This window comes from Rhinoderma darwinii, chromosome 7 (genome assembly GCF_050947455.1).
Source record: "Rhinoderma darwinii isolate aRhiDar2 chromosome 7, aRhiDar2.hap1, whole genome shotgun sequence".
Lineage (NCBI taxonomy): Eukaryota > Metazoa > Chordata > Amphibia > Anura > Rhinodermatidae > Rhinoderma > Rhinoderma darwinii.
In genome coordinates, this window is record NC_134693.1 from 117136364 (window position 1) to 117163033 (window position 26670).

General features: G+C 42.8%; 1 protein-coding gene across 1 annotated transcript in view; it reads right to left on the minus strand.

The window, feature by feature from the left end:
* The window catches only part of DCP1A (decapping mRNA 1A), a 79345-nt gene that overhangs the window by 12130 nt on the left and 40545 nt on the right, over window positions 1-26670 (minus strand). The window contains exons 6-9 of the mRNA XM_075833898.1: window positions 21502-21609; window positions 8182-8841; window positions 7378-7443; window positions 5988-6203 (exon numbers count right to left, since the gene is read on the minus strand). Coding sequence (XP_075690013.1) covers window positions 5988-6203; window positions 7378-7443; window positions 8182-8841; window positions 21502-21609 — 1050 coding nt within the window. The remainder of the gene's footprint in view (window positions 1-5987; window positions 6204-7377; window positions 7444-8181; window positions 8842-21501; window positions 21610-26670) is intronic.

A 26670-nucleotide genomic window follows, 5' to 3' on the forward strand; every position in this document is an offset into this window, starting at 1 on the left:
CTTCTAAGGCTGTAATGAGAGGTCATATCAGCTATCTGTCCCGTAGGCGGAAAACGAGAAGGGAACGCTTTGACGCCTTACATAAGGCTTTACTGACCGCTCAGCGCACATATGCAGCAGTTTCTTCTGCGTATAGTCAAACTGTTTATCAGACGGCCAGGCATCTACTAGACACATTTGTCCACGATGAATCCCATTGGCAGGTAAAAAACACAGACAATAAATTTTATAGATGGGGAAATAGAACTGGAAAATTACTCGCCACCCTAACTAAGCAAAGACGTCCATTCAAACCCATATTGTCCCTGCGGCACCCTAACACCGGCTCCCTTGTCACCGACGCTTCTGATATAGCGCAGATTTTCTCTGACTATTATGAAGATCTTTATAGAGCGGCCCCGGCCTCTATCCCAGATATCAAGACCTTTCTCGACACCATAAATCTGCCCTCCATATCTGAAGATCAGCAATCTTTGCTGAATTCGGACATACAGGAGGAGGAAGTGCGACGGGCCATCTCTCTGACCTCCAATGGCAAAACACCGGGTCCGGACGGATTCCCGGCGGATTATAATAAAATACTGGCCCCCCAAATAATCCCCACTCTCACTAATTTATTTAATGACGCCTTTATACGCCAAATGCCCATTGACCGATTCACAGAGTCTCGCACAGTTCTCTTACCAAAGCCAAATAAGGACCCGTCTCTGGCCCAATCCTATCGGCCAATTTCACTACTCAATCAAGATTATAAATTACTGGCAAGGATAATGGCTGACAGACTCCAGGTTGCTCTCCCCGACCTTTTATGCGAAGCTCAAATGGGTTTCACACAAGGCAGGACTAGTATCAAGAATATAAGATCAGCTGTTGCTGCCACAGTCATGGCGCAGGAGCAGGATCAACCAGTTAACATGCTGATAAGCCTTGACGCTGAGAAGGCCTTCGACACTGTCGCTTGGCCTTTTCTCGATGAGGTAATGGAGGGAACGAGCCTTGGATCGACTGTTACTCAATTCCTGCAATCTCTTCGTGTAGGGTGTGCAACTAGTGTGACGGTCAATGGGCATAGCACGGCTCCGATAGATATTTTTAGGGGCACTAAGCAGGGTTGTCCCCTATCCCCCCTCCTTTTTAATCTCGCCTTAGACCCCCTCTTGCGCCATCTCTCCCAGACATCTACTTTTCAGGGCATTAAACTACGTAATATAGAAATAAAAGTGGCCGCTTTTGCTGACGATATTTTGTTAGCCGTATCTAACCCCAAACAGGTTCTAGACCCTCTTTTGAGTGAATTGGAGGGGGTGGGACGACTGTCCGGTTACACTCTGAACCTAGATAAGACAGAAGCGATGTTACTGAAAGGCCCCTCCACACCCCTGTGGTCACGGAAATTCCCATTTAAATGGAACTCTCAGGCCCTCACATATCTAGGAGTTCGAATCACGAAACGCCCGTCCGCACTCTATAGCACCTACATATCGCACTATATAACGGAACTGGAGAAGACGCTCCTCTCCTGGAAACACTTTACACTCTCTTATCTGGGCAGGGCGAATCTACTCAAAATGACAGAATTCCCACGCCTCCTGTACCTCTTCCACACTCTCCCAATTTACCTCACACCCAAAGACGAGCACAGAATCAACTATCTCTATAGAACCTTTATCTGGGGCGGGAAAAGATCCAGAATAGCCTATATCATCCTGCAGCAGCCCAGGAGTAATGGGGGTATTAACTTCCCCAATATTAAGCACTACAATTTGGCAGCTCTATATCGGTATATCTCTGACTGGATCCACAACACCTCCGTATACACCTCCTCACCTCTAGACTCGGCATTGTTCATGGGGAACGCTTTATCAGGACTCTTGCATCTTCCTTATGGGAGCCTGACGAGGGAAACGAGGGCCAACCCCTTACTATTTACTACATGGAAGGCATGGCAGAAGATAAGATCTCTCTTTCATCTTTCTCCTCTGCTATCTCTTCATATGCCCCTGGTATGTAACCCTGACTTCCAGGATGGTAACCCTGCTGCCGTCTTCCACAGATGGTACAGGCTGGGGCTCACTTCTGTGGGGCAATTTGTGAACATAGAAGAGCGTAGGATGTTCTCCTTTACAGAGCTATGTTCTAAGTTTCCGGATCACCAGATTGATCTCTTTAGCTATATGCAAGTCAAAAGCTACTTAACAAAGATACTACCACCGCTACCTGACCAAGAATGGAACCCATGCCTGCGACATCATTTTTCAAAACAAAACTACCTCAGGGGTCAAATCACTCGTAATTATCAATCTATCCACGTTCCCTTAGATTATTCTCAAACTCAAACCCCCCTAACCAAATGGCAAACAGATGACCACACGCTCACCTACACAACCATTTTAGCGGCTCTGACGCAGGCACATAAATTTCTCCCTTCGGCGCGTCTCCTGGAGATGAGATTAATAGTCTCCCATAGGTCATACCTAACACCGCATATAGGGCACAAAATAGGCGTCTATCACACCTCGCACTGCTTCAAATGCCACACACCAGAGGCTAACCTCTATCATGGTCTATGGTCCTGCCCAAATATCCAAACTTTCTGGTCCAGAATACAAGTATTCACCTCTGAACACCTCACAAACTTTGTTCCTAACACAGCGTTATGGGCCATCTTTGGGTACCTGGACTCTGATACACACCACTGTACAGACTACTGCACTACGTGGCGGCAGCGGGGGTAAAGGCTATCCTACAAACCTGGCTTCACGATCAGGCCCCACCTTTCAAAATGTTTCTTGACAAGCTTTCCTATCTGATGAAGATGGATTGGATGGAGGCATCTCTCCACAAAGAGCAAAAGGTCAAGCAATTTTTCGATACTTGGGAATCCTTTATCTCACTCCTCCCGCGGAACGTGCAAATGAAAATAAAACACTGCTTTGACTCCACTATATGGTTTAACGAACAGCTACTTATGGGGGACGCACCTATATTGTAACGTGTGTTCACTGCAAGATGATGAGTTGTCGGGGATTCGGATTCTTATGATGTCTGCGGGGGTCACGCCTCTGATCTGCTTATTGACGATCTCACTTCTCGGAGAAAGCTTTTGGATAACATATCGGTGGGACTGGCACAGGGTATTTGGCTGGTTCCATGCCCATGCTATCGTCACACTGGGGTTGAAAACCCGACGAGAAGGGGAGAGCCTGCATTTGCTTGATATGTAGATCCCCTCACCTGACTTATTGGAATTATGGATATAATGAGCTTAATAGTAACCGTTATGACTTATGTTTTTGTTCCCCCCCCCCCCTATTTTTGTTTACTTCTCTTTAATTTTAATATATATATATTTTTTTTTTTTTTTCTCCGTTTTTATTTATTGTTTTATCCCATTATTTGATCTTTCTCAATGTCTTGTATATTTCTCAGCCCCCATCCTCCCCTTTCTACTTTTTGTACCCCTTATTGGAAAATGTTAATAAAAACAAAATTTTGAAAAAAACCTGCAATTTCTTATTTTAGAAAACCCCAAAAAAATTAATTCCCATTATACCCCTAGATGAATATTTTGGGATTTCTGCTTCAAGAGCAGATATTTTGGAAGTGTTCTAGAAACTCTGTTGAGTTTTGTAAAACCAGCTTTGAAAAAAAGCGATTTGTGAAATAATCTTCTTCTATCGTCCGCCCTCCTACATCTCTATGTGATAAATAAGGCACACATATTTGGTATCCCCGTGCACGGGAGAAGTTGCAGAATGTGAACGGAGATGAATTTTGACCGTGGTCTATGCCGTGTGTGAAAAATGCTGGTATAAACTGACGCATTTGCTAAAAAATTGCTAATTTTATTTTGTTCTATCTTATTCAAGAAACTTTCAGAAGAAAACTTGACTGTCTAAAAATATGATAAACCCCTTGAAGGAAACCTTGTGGGGTCTACTTGTGTGAATGAAGTCATTTATGGGGTGATTCTAATGTTTCAGCAGCATTAGGCCCCCCAGAAAACAGTATGCGGCTATAAAATCAAGTGCAGAATTCCTGGACCGAAAAGGCCAAAAAGCCTCCTTTTATGCCAAGCCCTGGCACATGCCCGCACAGTGAATAAGGCACACATATTTGGTATCCCCATGCACGGGAGAAGTGGAAGAATGTGAAAGGAGATGAATTTTGTCCGTGGTCCATACTGTGTGTGAAAAATGCTGGTATAAACTGGCGCATTTGCTAAATTCTTGCATTTTTTTCCAATTTTGCCCACTTTAGAGAAAAAAAACAAAAATGATATATACTGACAAATGCCACTAAAACAAAGCCCTATCTGTCCTTTAAAAAGAGTGTAAAATTCAAAGATGAACTTTATTCACCTGCAGAGTTATAGCCATCTAAAGAAGCGCATAGCAAAATTGTGAAATTTGCTCTGGTCATTTAGCTGTAAAACAGCCTAGTCCTTAACCGGTTAATGTTTATTGCAAAAAAGGTGTATGTGTATTTTTTTAATTTAACATTGTTTTTACTTTGTTTTTAAACTTTAATGTTCTGATATATATCTATATACAGTACATTAGCCTGTGTACTGATAGTACACAGGCAGTAGTTAGGAAATACCTAGGTCCTAACAGGAAATATGAGAAGATAGCCCTGGTGTCCTTCAATGGACCCTGGGCTGTCTGCCCATATATGGTATGTCCCTCAATCGCGTCACAGGAATTCCCTGTGATGCGATCCAGGGGCATCCCCCCTTCTCATTTCCCCTGAATGCTGCAGTCAGCTGTGATCGCAGCATTCAGGAGAATAGCGGTGGAGATGAGAGGTTTCTCTGATCTCCACCGTTATAGAGCGGGGCTGCGGCTGTGTAATACAGTCATCGCCCCGCTCCTGACAGGAAGTGCGCGCGTGGTCAGCATGAGGGGATGCGGCCAGCGCTGCACTAATGAGCGGCGGCGCAGGCACTGAAGACAGAACACGGGGGTGTTTTGCAGCACGCCCGCCATGTTCTGTATTCAGTGCCAGCGCTCATTAGTGCAGCTACGGCCGCATTACATCAGCCTGACGCCGCGCAATTGTTATCAGGACTCAGGAGCGCGGCAATGACTGTATTACATAGCCGCAGCCCGGCTCTCATACATTCATGTGTTACTATACTGAGCTGTTCGGCCGCACAGCTTAGTATCGAAATACAGGAAATAGCGATATCGAACCGTTTGTGGATGCACAGTATCGAAACAGTATCGACGTTTCAATGCATCCCTAGTTGTGACCAGAAAACCCCTTTAAGAATCATTGCTTATTGCAGGCTACAGACTACCTATAGACTAGGGCTTAGGCCCCATGTACACAACCATAGAATTCGTCCGTAATTACGGACCAATTCACTTCTATGGACCACGGACACCTTCCTGTATACTTGCTGGAAGGTGTCCGGGCCGTAGAAAGCCTCCGCAAAAGCTAGGACATGTCCTATCTTTTGCCTTTTACGGACTGCGCTGCCATACTTTGTGTGGGAGCACGGGCCGAAAATGCATGTGGCTGTCTGCGGTCGCCAGCTGGGCCCGTAATCACGGACCGGCATTATGGGCACAGCCATGTGCAAGGGGGCATTAATAGCCATTTCCATCTTTGTCATTTATTTATTTTTTCTTTCTGAACTAGCAATGCTTCTGAAAAAAAGAACGAAACTATTTTGCAAAAAAACAAAACAAGAAATCACTTCTTAAAAAGTCTAATGAGGGACAAAAAGTGTCGAAACACATAATAAATCTGGTGCAAGGCACGTACGCCAGTTTTTTGGCAGCTGTGCAGTATAAATGACGATTTTGGCAATGCAATTGCAGACGCAGGTCAATGATCCAACCTAAGCAGCAGATTGCAGCCGCACACAATTGAGTGTGAAGTCATTTTGGACAATGTAAGTCGTCTAATTTAAAGCAGAGTATGAAAACCTTCTCCTCATAGCGGTCAATACAACTGTAAGGAAAAAGCCGCCTTCTTACCTTTAGGAGATGTACTAGGGTTTCCTGAAGCTGAGGGCGGCTAAGGGCTAACCCAGTACAACAGGACCTAGTCTGATCCACCAGGCGGTTAGTCAAAGGCGGCGTCACAGCTCGTTCATCTTGGCTGCTGTGCTTTAGAGCCGGTTGCTGAAATACACTGGGCGACCAGAGGACCGAGGCGGCATCTGTGGTTGCAGGTGCTCCAAACTGGGAAGTCTTAAATAAAATAAGTATTAATTTAGCGCTTAGCTGTCGAGTAGCAGAAATAATACTGGTGCTGCTATATCAAGTCCCTGTCCCCTACTGATCATTGACAATACGATGTAGACGTCATGTTCCTTATCTGTGCCTATTGTCATGTGGGCTATACAGTCTTTGTGCTGCACATACTGGGGGCAATACATTAATACTGGCGCTTCATACACCAGTTTTAATCTAAAGAAAGTTGAGGTAAGACGCGCTTCATTTATTGAGAAGAGCACAACTCTTAAATCAGCCGCATCTCTGGCAATCCATGCACCAGATCATCAAGAGCTTTGCGCTATAATTATGCCAGTTTTCTGGCGTAAATCACGGTAAATTTATCGGACTGCGATGGCCTCTCCCCTTCCACCTAAGCCCAGCCTATTATTTTTAAAAGCGGCGACAAAAAATATACAAAAAAGCAGTAGCATTTTTGCACCTATGCCAGAAAACTGGCGTAGAGTTCTTCGCAAAGTCCCCCCAACGTATGTAGGCAACGGGAAGTAGTACAACCCCTTAGTCTCAATTTTACCATTAAAAACGTTAATATAAAATAGTCCACTACTTGCAAGCAATTCAAGTACTAAATTGCAACCTTTTTAGGACCTCCTTCATTTACCTTTTCATTACCGGTTTCTCATATGCAGAACATACAAACTCCATGCAGATGCAGGACCCCGGCGCGCCAAGGCAACAGTGCAAACCACAGAGCCACCATGGTGCCAATACTTTTATACCACAGAGGTATATTACCAATGCATTTACATAAAGCTCCGCTCACATCCAATCAGACATAACGTAGTATAATAAGCAGCGCAAAATATCTCTAAATTGTAAAGTCAAGAAACTACTAAATATATAAATGGCTTCAAGTCTCACTATTATTTGGAACATCTCAGAACTCCCGATCAGGGTAAATCAGAATATGGAAGATATTTTGGTGAAGCGAGTGTCTAAATCAGTGTTCCCGAGACTGCAGATATTTCTATTTGTGCTCCACAGAAATACATCTAGAGCTGATTAGTCCCAGCAGGCCGAGCGTTATCAAAATTTCTCTCTAATGCCAACAAACAAACTGTGCCAGTGAATTTAAGACATGTTGGCAGAGCTGCCAATGCTCACATTTTCAATATAGACATTTACTTACTGCTACCGCCTTCGATACACCCAAGGGCTGGGCAAATGTTTCTGGTTCTCTCTGGTCGAAAGCAATCTACAGAAAGACAAAAGAAGTAAAAAAAGAATGTGTATATAGAGAGATTAGGGCAGATGAATAGATTGTGTTGTATAGAGCCAAGTCATGCAGGAGATGCCGGCACATGAGGAGGGCCAGGAATCTATTTAGCGTGGATCAAATATGCATAGAATGGGACTTTAATGTGGATGGAAGACAGTGGAGACCCCTTGTTCAATGGATCCGTGGGGGTTACAGCTTATGGATTCTCAGATATACAAACTTCTGACAGGTCTCGAGGTCATGGAGAAAAAAAACCCTAGATGGCAGTTTTTACCTGCAACGTGCTTTTACAGAGAAGCAGCTCTAGGAATATTTCTAGCGATCGTTTACAACACATTTGCTTTTATTAACAGGCACTTTTGCCCTGGTTTTGTGCTGGGATGGGGCCACAGCACTAATTCCTGCAATGGCTGAACACACCTGAATGTACCATGTACAAAAAAAAACACAATTTCTAATGCTAGATAGCCCATAAAATATCATTTTGTGGGGGTCAAAAGCACTGGGACCCCACCAATACAGAAAACAAAATGAATGGGAGTGACAGATAGTGCATTGTTGTTGTGGCTCCCATTCATCTCAACAGAGACAGCACTTCGATAGGGGCTCATTCGGCACAAATCGGGATTAGTGGTGGTCCCAGAACTTAGATCATAAAACGCTCATCAGTGGGGTTTAATCTGGTCACTGATGTAGCAAGGTTTCCTACTATACCTGTAGAGGTCCCGATGACATGGTTTTATGGGTACTGTCTTTGAAACTCTCTGGTGTTGCCAGCTGGTTGGTTGTACAGGAAAATTTCGGTGCAATTGTGGTTCTGTTCATAGTCTGAGGCGGCAACGTGTTGACCTGAGGATTCAGATTTAGCTTCTGCAAGAGATCTACACTTGGATGGGAGCTGCTGGAAAAGCTGCTGCTTCGGATTGGGGCCGATGTTTGGGTTGCGCTGCCAACGTCTGAAACTGATTGACACATAAGAGGGGACATTTGTCTGACGTGTACGAGGCTGGAATTATGCTGGGCGGATGTGCTCAAGACTTCAGAGGATGAACCAAGACTGGGACTTACACGACCAGGAAACATAGTCATTTTCTGGGCGGCCATTTGTGTCATTGGCCCTTGATGAATTAATGCCGATGCTAGACAGGCCGGGTGACTGAAATCACTGGCACTGCAGTTAAAGCTTCTAGGTTCTGCCTTCACGATCTCCGGCCGCATGGATTTTGATTGCAGGAAGACATTACGATCTCCTACATCTGGCAGGAATGTATCCTTCATTTCTGGAGTCGGGTACGCGGTTATGTGCTGATCTTTTGGTAAGGAAGTTCCAAAAAGTTCTTCTACGGTCAGGTGTTTTTGCACTGTTTGAAAAGACTGAAAATAAAAACAGAGATGATTAAAACCAAACACTATTAAATCCAAATCACAGCTAAGATCTGTTTGAAGCCACTTTAAATATTATAATTAGAAAACTGCCTGAGCCAGAGGTGTGGAATATATAGTCCCCCCAGCCCTGCAGCCTTATTATAGAAATCACTGCCTCCTGTAAAGGGGGCTATTCTAATTACATTCTCTAAAAGGGGGATTCTCAATTAAATTCTGACTAAAGAAGTTGTTAAAAATACAGCTCTGCTTTTAGTAGAGAAACGGTACCACTCGTCCAACTGCAATGTCTGGTATTGCTGCTATTTAAGTGAACAGCTGCAATACCAGATACAACCCATGGAAAAGTGGGGCACTGTTTCTGGACAAAAAACAGCAGACCATTTTTCTATGGAAGCAAACAAAAAGGTATGATCCAGCACTTGCAATCTTAGGACTTTATTATACAAACATTAAAAATCACGTACTGGTCCTCAGTCTGTGTGTGCTGGGTGGATTTTTAACACTTTATAATAACGTCCTAAGATTGCTTCCTAAAATGCTGGATCATACCTTTTGCTTGCTGCTGTGGAAGATGCCTGAGCCAGGGCAAGGTCCGTGCACTGGATCACTGAAGACGCTTCATACCGGTGAGCTGGAAAAATCTTTATTTTACCTTTCTTTCTAAACCCAGATATCCCATTTAATGCGTTGGTAATCCTACCTTCACTAATTATCAGATATGGGCACATAAACAAGCAAATAAAAGTACACTAAAGTGAAGCTATATAAAGGCGCTGTAACCACATTCTCCACTAGATGGCACAATACTACTAGATTTGGTGAAGTGACTGTCAGCTGAATTGAATATGTGCACGTGCTGCATCATCATAAACTCTATATACACAATTCATAGATTAAAGCTCCTTTCTTTGCCAAAGCAAGAGGCATGATTGATCAGGGGCGCAGAAGAGCGTTTGTTTAGATGATCCATACAGATGGTCTGAGCGTTAGTTTCCAGTGAACTTTATAAAAGCAAATAAAAAAACAGAACTCAAGTGATCCCACAAGAGGAAGCTAGAAGATGCTTCTCCCATAGGAAAAGTTCCCCTTACTTTAACATGACCTGTTCCTATACTTGCTTAAAAAAAATATGCATGAATGATTTAAAAAAAAAAAAAAAAAAAAAAAAGAAGAAGAAGAAGAGGGTGAGAAGTGGGAATGCAGCCTGAGAGAAATGAGTCACTTCTGGGTCACTAAGGTCCCAAGCACACGAATGTGCTTTTGCGGCCGCAATTCCCCCGAAAATCCACAGGAGAATTGTGCGGCCCCACTTATTTCTATGGGCCCATGCACACGACCGTGGTTTCCACGGTCCGTGCATTGCCCAGGAGCCTGGACCGCAGGAAGAACGGACATGTCTTATTACGGCCGTGTTCTGCGGTCCAGGCTCATAGGAAATAATGGACGCGGCCATGTGCGCGGCACGCAATTTGCGGATGGCTCGCTGATGACACTCCACGGCCATCCTAGCCAAAAATCACGGCTGTGCACATGGCTACGGTCGTGTGTAGGAGGCCTTAAAGGGAATGTTTGATCAGAAAGGGATCAGAGATCGATGGATGTCTTTGGAGTCCTGGAGGCAAACAGACTGAAATTTGGGTCATCAGTATGGACCCACTCCCTGCACCTCTGTATTTGCTGCTACAAGCAATGCTTCTAGAGGAGACTACGGTCCATGAGGCAGCAAGCAATGGGCCTCTGTGAGAAAATATGAGGCACACAGAGGAAGAACATAGGCCTCTAGGACATTATGGGCTGCTTAATCTTGATCTGTATAATAAGGTTTCCAGAACCGATTCCTGCGCATGAGACCCCAACATGACAGAACTGGATGACCAAGTTACTAATTTTTAAGAAATAGTCCACAGTTGGTGCCCTGCAGGTGTGGGTGCGATTCATAGCTGGTGTAGGAACTCTTCTGTTTTCTTCCCAATCCAGTTAGTTAAAACATGAAATCTAAGAAATAACGCTGTAGTTGTGGTTTCAAAGCTGGATAAGGCCCTTTTCACACTGAATTTTGCAGAATCCATCAAAGGTTTACATCAGGAAGATTCCCAGACTTATACCTCTGATGGATGGCACTGTATAGGAATACAGGGACAACTGTCTCCCATAAGCTTCAATGTCATATGGAAAAAGAAAAGGATACTGTACGTTTTTTTTCTTCCCTTTACTGGATCCTTCTATATGTAATCAGGAAACGATGGACAGAAGAACCTTTGGAGCTCAATATCCTTTTACAATGAAGCACCAGCATAGAGTCCACTCTCAAACCCTTTGTACAAAGATTCTTTTGTTGTCCAAGTCATCGCCTGACCATGTCGTTTCTGTATAGCAGCGGACGCATGTAGCGGTAGCGCCCGCTGATAACCTGGTTTAGTAGGTATTCTGCTTAAAATCCTGTGGTCAATATCATCTCGTACTCACATCTGGTCCTGACACCTGTGGATAGTGAGTATGGGTCCCACGAAGCAGACAACTGCTGCAGAGAACCTAAAAAGCTAGGTGAGGAATAGCACCAAAGATGGCGTCGTGACTTCTCCAGCACCGCGCACCAGACCACCTCGTGGGCAATCATCTGCTACTGACAACACTGAGGATACAGACCCGGATGCGGAGCTTACTTTGAAACAAGTATATGAACAGTTACTTCATGCTATTACCTCTTCCACCACTTCACTGACTGGAAAGATTGAGGAGAGGGTGGACCTGGGCCTACTCCGCCATGATGTGCAGCGTCTTCGTAAGAGAGTTAAGGAGATGGAACATCACATTTTATCCAAATTTGCCGGAGCGCTTGACTGCAGTTGAGAGATCGGTGGGGTTATGGCAAAAAATATGTGATTTGGAAAATCGTTCCAGGAGGAACAATGTGCGTATTATTGGAATACCTGAAAGGGCAGAGGGGTCCTCCGCTTAGAAATTTATTGAGCAATGGTTCCGGTCTACTTTCACAGGAGCTCAATTCTCATCTGCCTTTAGTGGAGCGTGCCCATAGGGTACCAGCAAGACCTCAGCCGGGAATGCCTCCAAGACCTCTTTTGGCCGGACTTCTGAATTGGAAGGATCGTGACTTGATCCTTCAACTAGTAAGAACACATCAGGAGATTATATTTGACAATGCCAGAATCTTCCATTTTCCAGATTTTTCGGCAGAGTTGCAGCAGAAGCGTGCCACATTTATATCTGTAAAACGGCGTCTACAATATCTCAATATTTCATATCCGATGGCATATCCAGCAAGACTTCGTGTGGTGGACGGTGAGAAAGCTGTATTTTTTCTGGATCCAAAAGAAGCGGAGGACTGGCTGCTTAGACAACCACGGGGTCCGCCTTAATACTATACGTATAGATCTCTTATTCACTTGAACTTATCCTTTGTTTCGGAGGTTTACTGACCGGTCACTATACCTCTACGGAGAACGGATGTTAGGAAATTTTGTCCTCATATTCTGTCCCTACAGGAGACCCCTCTGACACAACTGGTAGATTACAAAAACCCTGGGTCCAATGGCCTAGACACTCATGGCATACCTCGTACTCACGTGAGGTGTCGATTTTGGTGCATCACTCAGTGAGATGCGACTAGAACCGTTATCGATGTGGAGGGGAGATAATTTATATATGCGTGTATAAAAATGCATGTCCCATTTATGATCATTGGTGTGTACATTCCTCCACCGGCTGGCTGGTCTGTATTGCAGCTTGCCACCAATTTTGTTTCTAACATTCCTGATGCCAGGATTTTATGTATGGGGGACTATAACATGTTATTAGATTCGAGTATGGACAGGTTTAGCCGTTCTGGGGATGCTATGATTTCTTGCCCTTGAGTAACTTGGTATCTGAATTAGGCTGGGTAGAGTTATGGAGGGAACGACACCCGTATATTAGGGGATTTTTCTGCATCGGTGGCTCTCCTGGTCACTAAGATGGAATATGCATCCCATAATGTATCCAATCATGCCACACAATTATATGACAGGTAGGGATGTCACGATACCAGAATTTGGACTTCGATACCGATACTTCGTTTAGTATTGCGATTTCGATACCAAAACGATAATTTGCCAGCAGTAATAAAAAAATAAAAAGTTCTTCCATTTTGTGATGTGAGGCGCGAGGTGTATTGATGAATTTTGAATGCGCCTCACATTAATAGTAATTAACCCCATCATGTTTCTCAGTCATAATTGGTTAATGTGTGAGGTACATGATGGGGTTAATTACTATTAATGTGAGGCACATGGAAGTTAAATTCATCGCACCTCGTGCCTTACATTAATAAGTGTTTTGTTGTTTTTTTTGTTTGTTTTTTTACAGCGCACACATCATAAATGACACAAAAAAATTGTTGTGTAGGTTATTACGGCCGCGCCAATACTGAATGTGTATATTTTATGTATTGAGACTTATTTTAAATGTTTATTGTAAAAAAAGGTGTGTGTGTATTTTTTTCAATGTAATATTACTTTATGTTTTTACTTTAATGTACTGGCATATCTCTATATTCCAGTACATTAGCCTGTGTACTGATAGTACAGGCAGTTGTTAGGACATACCTAATTCCCTGTGACGCGATCCAGGGGCATCCCTCCTTTTTACTTCCTGCTTTGATCGCAACATTCAGGGGATTAAGGCGGAGATGAGAGGTTTCTCTGATCTCCGCCGTTATAGAGCGGGGCTGCGGCTGTGTAATACAGCCATTGCCCCGCTCCTGACAGTAAGTGCGCGCGTGGCCAGCATGAGGAGATGCGGCCGGCGATGCGCTAATGAGCGGCGGCGCAGGCAGTGAAGACAGAACATGGGGGTGGTTTGCAGCCCGCCAGCATATTCTGTCTTGATTGCCGGCAGTCATTAATGCAGCGCCGGCCACATCGCATCATGCTGACCGCGCGCACTTGTCAGGACTCAGGAGCGGGGCAGTGGCTGTATTACACAGCCGCAGCCTCGCTCTCATACATTCATGTGTTACTATACTGAGATGTGCGGCCGCACAGCTTAGTATCGAAATACATGAAACAACGGTATCGAACTGTTTGGGGGTGCACAGTATCGAAACAGTATCGAAGTTTCGATGCATTGTGCATCCCTAATGACAGGTATTCTCCAATTAGTTTTGCTCGCTCCTCTCAGTTTTCGATCTCATTAATTGGATCAAGTGATCGAATACCGGATCAGTTGAGTAAATTTCTGGAGACTCATAAGTATAAAAATGACTTGTTACTGGCTGACAGGGAGTCAGGGGCTTTGAAGTTCCGAACATCCTCTATTGCTACTGGGCTTCACACTTAAGGCGTATTCCAGCCTGGTCTACGCTTCAGGCCTACATCAAATGGATGGAGATTGAAAAATTATGGCTAGCCCCTACGCACCCGAACTCGCGGTTATGGAATAACCCATACTCTCCTCCTCCAGCCCTCCTCTTCGGTCCCATGTGCCACACTCGATGTCTGGAGGACTTGGTCCAGGCGATTCCCGCTTAGTTCCAAAAACTCCCCCAGGTCATCGTTTCTATATCACCCACGCTTTCCCGATGGCTCCATTATCTAGACCATGGCTTAGCAGAGGCCTTCTTAATTTTGCTGACATAGTGGATCACATTACCCAAAAGATACATCCCTTTGACTGGCTTCAAGACAAATTCTCCCTGCCTGTTCAGAGCAAATTTCACTACACACTCATCCTGCACTATGCCAACTCCCTTTTCCGGGGTCAACCGGTATCCATTCCTACTTCATTTGAGAGAATATGTAGACTGGGCACCTCCACCAAAGGTCTTATATCTGCAATCTACCACATCTTACAAAACCCAACACCTGACTGTCCACCCAGGCACACTTACATGCAGCGATGGGAGGTATATCTGGGAAGGGTGATCTCAGCTGCTACATGGAGGACAATTTGGAGAAGAGCTGCTAAAACTTTAGTGTGTACTTTATATATGGGGAGAACCAATATAAAGTGATGATGCACTGGTACCATACTCCTGAATTCCTCCACCATTTGAATCCCACTGTTCAGTCCACGTGCTGGAGATGTCAGACCGCCAGAGGGTCTCTATTTCATATATTTTGGGCCTGTCCTGACATACAGCCCTTTTGGGATGAGGTTAAAAAGCTAATTCATGATACCCTTCAAGTAGATATAACGCTAGATCCCCTGTCATATCTGCTGAATGTTTTCCCCTCTCCATTGGGGTAGCCCACGCTAACACTCCTACACATCTTAATGGCTGCCAGGTGCCTCATAGCCCGGTCCTGGAGACAATAGAGTCCTCCAACCCTAGCGGATTTATATTCTAGAATTAAGGATATTAAATGCTTGGAACATCTTACAGCAGTGATTCTTGACAAATTGACCTTACAGGTCATTTGTAATCATTGATCACAAACTCTAAAGTGACCCTGATAGCTGACGGGCAATTAACATTCAGGAAAGCACTGTATGTGCATTAGCACACAAAAGGACCCCGCTTTCCCAGCTAGGTGTATAAAAATAAAATATAACCTTTAATAAATCTAACTAAAAGGACAATTGTGGGACATACAACATGTCATTTAAAAGTAGCCACGGCAGGCTGACTGGAATGGGATGCTGGCTATCCTCTGCATGTCTTGCTGGTTTGCAATATTGTACTGAATTTGCTACTTTATAATGTTTGTACTCTTGTTACTCACATGTGTATATTTTTGTACTGGAAAAATCCAAAATCTCTTTCAATAAAAACACAGTTAAAAGAAAAAAAATAACTTGTTACTGAAATGGGACACTCTAAAGGCTTACCTGCGGGGATGCTTAAGATCCACTATTTCCTTTATAAAGAAGGAGTCTCAAACCAGAGAATGACTTGGAGTCATGTAAAACTCTAGAGGCATCCTTTATGTTAGATCCTACTGAAGTTAGGAGGGTGGCATGGCTACAAGCGGGCAGGAGATATATGCTACATTTTCAGGAAAAAGAGTGATAGGAAACTATTTTTTCTTAAACAGAATGCCTTTGAGATAGGCTCAGTCTAACAGATTACTAGCTCGTATAGTGCACTCTAAATCAGTCTTCACCTGCTATTTTACACATCCTACATGAAGACTGACAAGTGCTTAAAGAGGCTCTGTCACCAGATTATAAGTGCCCTATCTCCTACATAATGTGATCGGCGCTGTAATGTAGATAACAGCAGTGGCTTTTATTTTGAAAAATGATCATTTTTGAGCGAGTTTAGATTTATGCTAATGAGTTTCTCAATGGACAACTGGGCGTGTTTTTACTTTTTACCAACTGGGTGTTGTACAGAGGAGTGTATGACGCTGACCAATCAGTGACTAATCAGTGTCCTGCACTTCTCATTGTTCCAGCCCAGCATGATCCACAGCACAGTGTGATTGTGCAGTGAAAGAAGTAAACACGCCCAGTTGCTAAAAACACAGTACACGCCCAGTTGGAAATAAGATAAAACACGCCCAGTCGTCCATTAGAAAGGCTCATTTGAATAAATATAAAATAGCTCATAACAAAAAAACAAAAACGTTACTGTTCTCTACATTGCAGCGCCGATCACATGCAATAGGAGATAGGGATTTGATAATCTGGTGACAGAGCCTCTTTAATAGGGCAGACAGTTTAGTAGATAGATTTGATAGGTTCCACGAGGTCTTATACAAGTCTCGTACGGACTACTCAGTACTGGATTTAAGGGAATACTTGGGTGGTTCCCTTCACTGACTTTGGAAGATCAGAAGGTGTTAGACTCCGAAATTACCCTGGATGAGATATTAGATGCCCTGAGGGACATGTCTAACAGGAAATCGCCTGGACCGAATGGTATTCCTCTGGAGGTGTATAATAAATATGTAGATGTTTTGGGCCCAGAACTGCTGAATAGGTTTCATGCAGCCTTCTCTAAGGGCCAATTACCAACCTCCTTATATGAAGCTACGATTGTGGTACTGCTAAAACCGGACAAAGATCCTGGGGAGTGTGGGTCCTATAGGCCCATTTCTCTTAATGTGGATTCTAAAATATTGACAAAAATTTTAGCAAAGTGGCTTTATAAGGTTATAACTTCCTTGATTCCTGAAGACCAAACGGGATTCACGCCGGGTAGATCCCCTTATGAAAATATACGGAGGGTCCAGGCGGTTTCCCAAGTGGGGGTTAGTAGGGGGGAAAAGTGGGCCTTGGCGTCTCTTGATGCAGCCAAGGCTTTTGATTCCGTGGAGTGGTTATATCTGCATGAAGTATCGTCCAGATTCGGATTTAGTCCTGGGTTCTCCAGGTGGGTATCTATACTGTACCATAGCCCAAGGGTGAACGTTCTAGCAAATGGGATCCTCCTTCTTTGACCTATGCAGGGGTACCAGGCAAGACCGTCCTTTGTCCCCATTCTTATTTGCTATAGCTATTGAACCGTTGGCACTATGGATTAGATATGACGGAGTATCGGGGAGTGTGCGTGGGACACAGAATGCACGTTAGGGTTATATGCCGATGATATGATTCTTTTCACGTCAGATGTGCATGTCACACTCCCTAGAGCGATTGACTTGATAACAAGATTTAGCACACAGGTCTTTTGATTAATTGGACAAAATCGGCATTTATGAATTTGTGGACAGTAACGAGGCTTGACATTTATTTTAATCTACCGGTGGTTGATGTGTTTAAATACCTTGGCATCTACATTACCAGGGTACCAAAAGATTCTCATTCTAGAAATATTTACCCCTTGGAGGAGCTCTTTGTTCAAAAGTTTAGATCTTGGCGAACTCTTCCTTTATCAGTGGCAGGTAGAGTCAGCTTAATTAAAATGATCCTTTTACCTAGAGGTTTATACTTGTTTGAACATGCTAATGGTCCAATTCCCAAAAAGTAAAAAAAAAAAAAAAATTGAACTCATTGATGTCTTCCTTTATACGAGGTCGTCAAGGCAGAAACTGGCTTTAGACACTTTACAACGTCCCAAAGTATGTGGGGGTCTGGCACGCCCTGCCTTTTATTTTCTGAGCGGCCAGCTGCGCTATTTGATAGCCTGGTTGAAGGTACACCAGATTTTGCCATTTTCTGAATACAGCCTGGGACAGGTTGTCGATTTGGTTGACCTATGGTCCATTTTGGAACAACCAACGCTGTTTAAGGGGAAACTGCTATTACTACATAAAGTGGCACATCAGGTATGGAGAGCAGCCAAGGATCTGGTGGGATTTGGGGATTTGCCAGAGGAAACTTTGTTTCCTCACCTTTAAATGTTAGAGGAGGGTACATTTTGGAAGTCTTATTCTATTTTAACCCTTAATGATACATAAAAAGACGGGATATTCTTGTCATTTATACAAATTCAGGACCTGTACAAATTGAATCGCACACACTTATCGCTATCTGCAGCTCAGACATGCCATTGCTTCTCAGTTTTAGGGACGGAATCCCCTCATCTCTAAATTTCCTTTGATAGGAATATTGAGAACACGGCCCTAAGGGAATCATTTCCAAACTATACACTCATTTACTTAATTCTAGGGTGGAATCTCGGTTGCTCCCTGTGGAAGAGGCTTGGCGGGTGATTGTTCCATCGCTTTCAAAAGAAGATTGGGCAGAAGCCCTGGAGCCTCATTTGCATGTATCTCCCTCTGTAAACAATAGGTTAACTCAACTATATATAACCTACCAATGAATAATTTACTACAATTAAACTTCATAGCATGGGTCGACTCAGTAATACGGATTGCCATAGATGCTACTCACAGGACGCCAACTTTATACACCTCATATGGGTTTGTCCGTTTATTAGTTCCTTCTGTGGGGAGGTTACTGGACTCTTGACTCAAGTAATTCTTCGGGAGGTTCCACTTACACCTGAGATTTGTTTACTGGGTTTGTTGCCTGAGGAGCAGTGGTCTCATTCAAGAATTTTCCCACGAGAAACACTATTCTGAGGCTGGGTTCACATGAGCACATTAACGTCCGTAATGGACGGACGTATTTCGGCCGGAAGTCCCGGACCGAACACACTGCAGGGAGCCGGGCTCCTAGCATCATAGTTATGTACGACGCTAGGAGTCCCTGCCTCTCCGTGGAACTACTGTCCCGTACTGAAAACATGATTACAGTACGGGACAGTTGTCCTGCAGAGAGGCAGGGACTCCTAGCGTCGTACATAACTATGATGCTAGGAGCCCGGCTCCCTGCACTGAGTTCGGTCCGGGACTTGCGGCCGAAATACGTCCGTCGATTACGGACGTTAATGTGCTCGTGTGAACCCAGCCTTAGCGAGGAAAGCTATTGCCTTACGTTGGATGGCGGAGAGATCTCAATGGAAATCCCTAGTTAAAGAGGCTCTGTCACCACATTATATGTGCCCTCTCTCCTACATAAGGAGATCGGCACTGTAATGTAGGCGACAGCAGTGCTTTTTATTTAGAAAAACTATTTTTACCATTTTGAGCGATTTTTAGCTTTATGCTAATTAGTTTGTAAATGCCCAAGTGGGCGTGTTTTTACTTTAGACCAAGTGGGCGTTGTACAGGAGTGTATGACGCTGACCAATCAGCGTCATACACTTCTCTCCATTCATTTACACTGCACTAGCGATATAGCTATATCGCTATGTGCAACCACATACACAAACACTAACATTACAGCAGTGTCCTGACAATGAATATACATCACTACCAGCCAGGACGTGATGTTTATTCAGAAGCCTGACACGCCTGAATCTTTTCTGTGAGATTTCCAGCAAGGCAAACGTAATCTCGTTTTAAATGACAGTTTACAGCGTAATCTCGTGAGATTACACTTGCCTTGCTGGAAATCTCACAGAAAAGATTCTGAATACACATCACGTCCTGGCTGGAGGTAATGTATATTCATGATCAGCAGTAATGTTATAGTGTGTGTACGTAGCTGCACATAACGATATAGCTATATAGCTATCTGCAGTGCAAATGAATAGAGAGAAGTGTATGACGCTGATTGGTCACTGATTAGTCAGCGTCACACACTCCTCTGTACAACGCCCACTTGGTCTAAAGTAAAAACACGACCACTTGGGCATTAAGAAACTAATTAGTATAAAGCTAAAAATCGCTCATAAAGTGGTAAAAAGAGATTGTAAATAAAAATCACTGCAGTCACCTACATTATAGCGCCGATCTCCTTATGTAGGAGATAGGGCACTTATAATGTGGTGACAGAGTCTCTTTAATGTTATTTCTTTTGAGAAGGTGGTATATACAAATAGAAAATAGTCCTGGAAATTTAATACGATTTGGGATTTGTGGATTTCTTCACCTTTGACCCATGACTCTGTATCCTCGACTCGCTCTTCTATTGTTGCACTAATTGACGTATAATCATATGTGTCGCTTTCTATGTTTCTCAAATGTTTGGAGTTCTCGTGAATCTTCATTTATGTTTACCAACATTTGTAATATCATCTGATACTTCTATATATCTGTATTATGGTAATGCATGTGATGTATTGTTTTACTATGACTTGCGTACAAGCTTGAGTTTAAAAAAAAAAAAAAAAAGGCTCTGAAAGGGGAGGAAAACCTAAAGACTGCAAAACTCAACCTGCTACAAATATCCCAGGAAGAAAGTTCTACTACACAGCGAGCAGATCCAGATTTTACACTCAAAGTTTAACCCTTGGTTGTTGAGTAATGCTCATAATGTCTATCTGTAGTAGTCGGAGGGGCAAGTTCTAAGAGGTGGGATGTTGGCCAAGGACATAAATTACGGAGACTGGAATATGGCTTTTAAAGCTTATTTGCTGTAAAATGAAAATGTTCTACAATCTTCTGACATACGTTGTGCAGCAATTCTATATGGTTGTCAAGATCTCTGCTTCCAGAGCTTTATCTGGAATAAACAATGAGCGGTCCCATTAATTGCCAGCACACATTTAAAAAACCAAGAAGAATTGATACACAAAAGTATATTAGAAAATTGCCCAGCTTTCCAATGTACAACGGATACGTTTTATTTGCAGAAACTGGAATACCCCTTTAACTTTGGAAGTATTAGGGCTCATTAAGACGTAGTGATTGACAGGTGCGTTTTCTTGATACATTTTTTATAGTAACTCTCTCCCAGAGCGTAGATGAAGGGAATGCCTTACTTTCACACGACTATATGGATCCGTGAAAAAAGAAAATGCAAAATCATGTCATAACCTAGAAAAATGACATATTACTCAGGTGTTCTCCCTGACAGGTATTGCTTTATTGGTAGAATACTGTGCACAGTGGAAAAAACAGACGCACATGGAGTGCCATCCGTAATATGGACTGTGTGTGCCGCCATACAGGCTTCTTGCACATGGCAAAGCTAAGGGGTGGCCTAGGAATCCGTCTACGTGTGAATGTATCCAAAAATAAAGCTTATCGGACAGCGAGATGCATCAGAGACGGTCACAGAGACAACTGCCTGTCTTCAGATCCCCTCTGTGCCATCCCAGGTCTGATCCTTCTCTTAAATGGGGATGGATTGCCGAAATCCCATTGATTTTTCCAAAATGCTATGTCTCATGGGAGCAATAACTATCCCTCCTTATAATTGTAGGAAGGCTCTTTTGCATTCCAATAAATCAGAAAAATATACTACTGTGCACACCTTTTCTTGAGGAGCAGAAGAGGAGACATGTTCTGGTGTGTCCAAACTTTCCGATTTCACAAGGGGAGCGTCTGATGTGACACTGGGACTGGAATCATTTCCTTGGCCCTATATAAAAATGGAGAAAAGGAGATAAAACACAGAGCAAGACAGTAAAATGACAAAATCTTAGGCCCGGTTTAACTTGGCTGTATGGTAACATAACCTTGATACGCCGTGGAATTTCTGCAACAGGAATTGCAAAATAATGCAAACATTCACTCACAGAAATCCGCAGCAAACAGTGTGTTTTTTTCTGCGCATATTGCTGTGGAAACGCTGCTGTTTTACCTGCGGATTTGATGTCAAATATTAATTATAGCAAAAGTATATGTGCACCTGCAGATGTCCATGTGTTGCGGAATTGATGCTCCCTGTTCAAGTCTAAGGCCCAAACACGCAGCATCTCCGCACAGCATAAACGGACAGGCTGCGGAATTTAAAGTCGCACTGCAGAACACTTTCTGCCAAAAAAAATGCGCCGCGCGTGCCTCAATTCGCTAAGTCTCATTCATTCGCTTTGCTGCTACTGTAAATTGTGGAATTTCCACACAGAATTCCGTTGTGGAAATGATGCAGCGTTTTACGCTACGTGGGTACCCAGCCTAAAAGCATGTTCGCATTCATGTGATGCCAAACACCCAGACCCCAAAATTACAATGCTGTGGAGATGTAAGCTTAGTTCAGAAGAACTGCGAGGGAAGGTCTAGGTATTGCGATTATAACATGGAAGATAAAATGTGTCTGTATTATGGCCGTGTGAAACCGCCATACGCAGCAAATAAACGTCTCCATGTTTCTCACATTCAATACACACAATTACAGATATTCTACACCTAAACGGCAAATTCTGTTTAAATCTACAGAAAAAATAAAATAAAATTTGCATTATGTTACTGATGCGGATTATTTCGTAAAATGCGCTCGGTTCATACACATAGCGGCTTTCAAAATTTAACTAGTTGCCCTTGGAAACAGACAGCTGTTTACGTCCCCTCCGCTATCAGACATGTGACCTAACAGATTTCCGTCAGACAATGAGATCATTCTTTAAAACAAAACTTGATCATCAATAAGAGGCTGCTGTAAATAGATTCCTCTAACAGATAGAGGGAGATGTGACAGTAACAGAAGGGATGAGAATAAAAAGGTCAGAAGGTCTAAATGGTCTTCCCTCTCGCTGTCCTTCTTTGGTAGAATATCTGCAGTTAAAATGACTATTCTGCCAAAGTATTTATATCTTTTGGAAACTCTCCCGGTGCCTATACCACGTAGCGACATTCGTAGGTTTCAAACAGCCCTATTGAAATACATTTGGGCAGGGAAACGCCACAGAATACCAAAAGCAGTCCTACTTTCTACCACTACAGTAGGAGGCCTGGCTGTCCCTGATGTATATCGATACTATTTAGCTGTGCATCTCCGTAGAATTCCTGGCTGGACTTCAAGGTGGGCATATACTAAATGGGCAGAGATTGAGAAGTTGTGGATCGCTCCCATTCACCCGAATTCGCTGCTGTGGTCTGGGAAGGTAGAGACTTGGCCAAAATCCCTATTAGGTCCCATGTTGTTCACTAAGAACATATGGAAGCTAGCTAAAGCCTTATATCCCTTGTCCTCTCCCAAATCTCCAATGACCTCTTTCCTATTTAACCCGGCTCTACCTGATGGGCTCACTGCGAGAATGACTAAACCATGGGCACAAGCGGGATTGTTCTACTTTGTAGACCCCTGTTCGAGAACGGTTTTGCCATTCTCGACACTGCAGTCTAAATATAATTTGCCACCCAACTCACACTTTAGCTACCTACAGATCACCCACTATGCCAATTCTTTTCATGGAGATGGCAGTTTCTCTAAACCTACGCCCTTTGAAATTCTCTGCAAGACTAATACCTCCACTAGGGGCTTAATCTCTGATATATACAGTATCCTCTCATCTCCAGGGGGTAATGAAACTCCAAAACATAGCTACATGACCAAATGGGAGACTTATATGTAGAGGGAGGTCCCCCTGTCGCTGTGGCAAATCATATGGTCACAAGCCGCGAAGTCCTCTCTTTGCGCTGCATATAGAGAGAACCAATATAAAATTCTGATATTGGTATCATACCCCGGACTTTCTCCATCACATATATCCCCTTGTTTCGGATAGATGTTGGAGGTGCTGCAGCGAGAGGGGGACACTTCCTCACATTTTCTGGGACTGCCGTTTGATTCGCCCCTTCTGGAGGGAGGTTGCGAGATTACTTCAGACACTGCTGGGGATCTGGGTTCCATTGTCTGCGCTAACTTTTCTGCTTAATGTACCGCCGAAAGGGCTCCGTAAGGTTTCCTCTAGACTATTATTACATGTGCTCACTGCAGCTAAGTGTCTCATTGCGGCGCGATGGAAGAGAACTGATCCCCCTGTAGTTGCTGACTTATATTTAAGAATAAGAGAGGTCAGAAGAATGGAGTCTTTGACAGCCTCTATGAACAATAGCCTACCACGATTCCAGGAAGTTTGGTCACCATGGGATGTATTTGATTCATCTAGACCGCCCTGAGCACACATTAGTTCAAAACTTGTACTGATGCACTCAGACCAAGCCAGGATAACTTTTTGCCTTTTTTCCCTCCCCCCCTCCATTGTCTTGTCATATGTATTGTAGATGTTAGTTAATTTTTCTTGTTATTTCTTTCGTTCTATGACTTCTATGAAAGCAGAGTCAATGTGACTGATAGAAAAAGAAGGGGCTTGCATCTTACCGAGTTACTTGTTATTTACAGGACTGAATGTCCTTAAGATACTCAATGTAGAATGTATGATATTCTTGATGTTCAACATGTTGTATCTCCACATTACCCCTGTCACAACTTACACTCTGTATTGTATTGAATTGATACCATGTATGTTTTTGTTCATATGAAAAAATAAAAATATATAATTAAAAAAAAAAAAAAGGTCAGAAGAGGAGACATTTCACTACTAAGCGGCCGCTGTGCAGTTGGGAACGAGAACAGAGAAGACCACTTTGAGACGGCAGCGTTAAGTCACTTATCACATGCTGTATATTCTGTTATCCAGGCCTCAAAATCACAACCTGCTCTCAACCAGCCAGTATTCAGCAGGCACTTGTAGGATTAAGCTGTACTTAGAAGTCTCGATTAAGTCACTCGGGCCCTTAATAAATCTCTCGGTGCCTTTGTGGACATGCCAGGCTGTCATCGGGGCCAATCTTGTGTGGGCGGCTCATCAGGATTATTTTATGATCCATCTGGAACTGCAGCTAAATAAGCAGTTCCCATTACGGGCCTGAGGCTTAATTACTAGAAGTGAGAGGACAGAGATGTGACGGCAAAGAGAGCAGAGCGCGAATAGAAGGGGGAATCCAGGAGTAATGACAGGTAAAGCAGGGCGGTAAGAAATATACAGTAACCATCACATATCCAATAACAAAAAAAACCAGCAACAGACATGGTATATGAAAAAAAAAAAGTAAAAAAAAAACAAAAACCAGTCCAGCGAGTATCGGTCAACACGCATATTATAAACTATATAAAAAAACTAAAAATAAAAAAGTTAAATTAAAAAAAGCAGCAATATGTAAAAATCACGGTCGTCGCTTTCTACTAAAATACTAAAAAGTATAATATCATCAGTTTCTTTACATTCTCTTGGTGCAGCACCTGCCTGGTCTGACAGCAATGGCAAATATTCTGAGTTGTGAGGGGCAGAGTAGGTTTTACTTGGTAATTAGGTCGATTTTCAGAGTCTAACAAGATTCTTGGTGTTCTAGTTTTTTTAAATGACCAAAGTGCACTTTTCAGCATAAGTTTAACAAGATTAAACCTTTGGATATGGCTGTTCCACAATCAAAAATGTAGTCTATGCTATTAAATACTGCAAAAAACCCAAAAATATTTTACCGTTAAAGTCAATGGGCAGACGAATGTAACCGTATGAATATGTCTTATACATACGGTTTAAACATTAAACTCCATAACAGAACAGTATGCAGTAAGCTCCCTCTAGTGGTGGTTGTAGGGAGCTAGGATTTATGTTTTGATATTTAAAAAAAAAAAAAAAATTAACTATGTGTGTTTATGCAGAGATTTTGGTGCTCTCAAAAATGAAGTTCTACGCCCTATGAATGAGCTGAATTAACACAGAATGTTGGACCTATAAAGCATTTATTTTTATTTTTTTAAAATGGTGGATAGATTCATCTTTATAGCTTACAGGTGAATGTTACATACATATAAAGAGGATTACCTTTAACCCCTTAATGACCAGCCTATTTTAGACCTTAATGACCAGGCTATTTATTACGTTTTTCCATCGTCGCATTCCAAGAGCTAACACTCTTATTTGTGCATCGGCATAGCTGTATAAGGTCTTGGTTTTTGCGGGACAAGTTGTATTTTTTAATAGCACCATTTCGAGGTACATATTATTTATTGATTAACTTTTATTAACTTTTTTGGGGGGGGATAGAAAAAAATCTGAAATTTCGCCACTTTTTTTGCGTCCTAAATTTACTCCGTTTACCGTGTGGTATTAATAACACAATAAGTTTATTCAGCGGGTTGTTACGATTGCAACGATACCAAATTTGTACAGTTTTTGTATGTTTTACAACTTTTACACAGTAAAATTATTTGTTTTTGTGTCTCCATATTTGAAGAGCCGTAAAGTTTTTATTTTTTCGCCGATTCAGTTGTATGAGGGCTATTTTTTGCGGGAAGACTTGTAGTTTTTATTGGTACCATTTTGGAGTAGATGCGACTTTTTGATCACTTTTTAATCACATTTTTTTAAAGTCAGGATTCACAGAAAACAGCAATTTTTCCGTCGTTTTGCACTTAATTTTTTACGCCGTTCACCGTGCGGGTTAAGTAATGTAATATCTTTATAGTGGTGGTCGTTACGGACGCGGCGATACCAAATATGCGTAACTTTTTTGGGGTTTTTTAATAGTAAAGCATTTTGTAAGGGGAAAAAGTGGGTTTTTCATTTTTTTTTTGCACATTTTTTTTTAATTAACTTTATTAAACTTTTTTTTTTTACTAGTCCCACTAGGGGACTTTAATATGCGATTCTCCGATCGCTATTATAATACACTGAAATACTTTTGTATTGCAGTG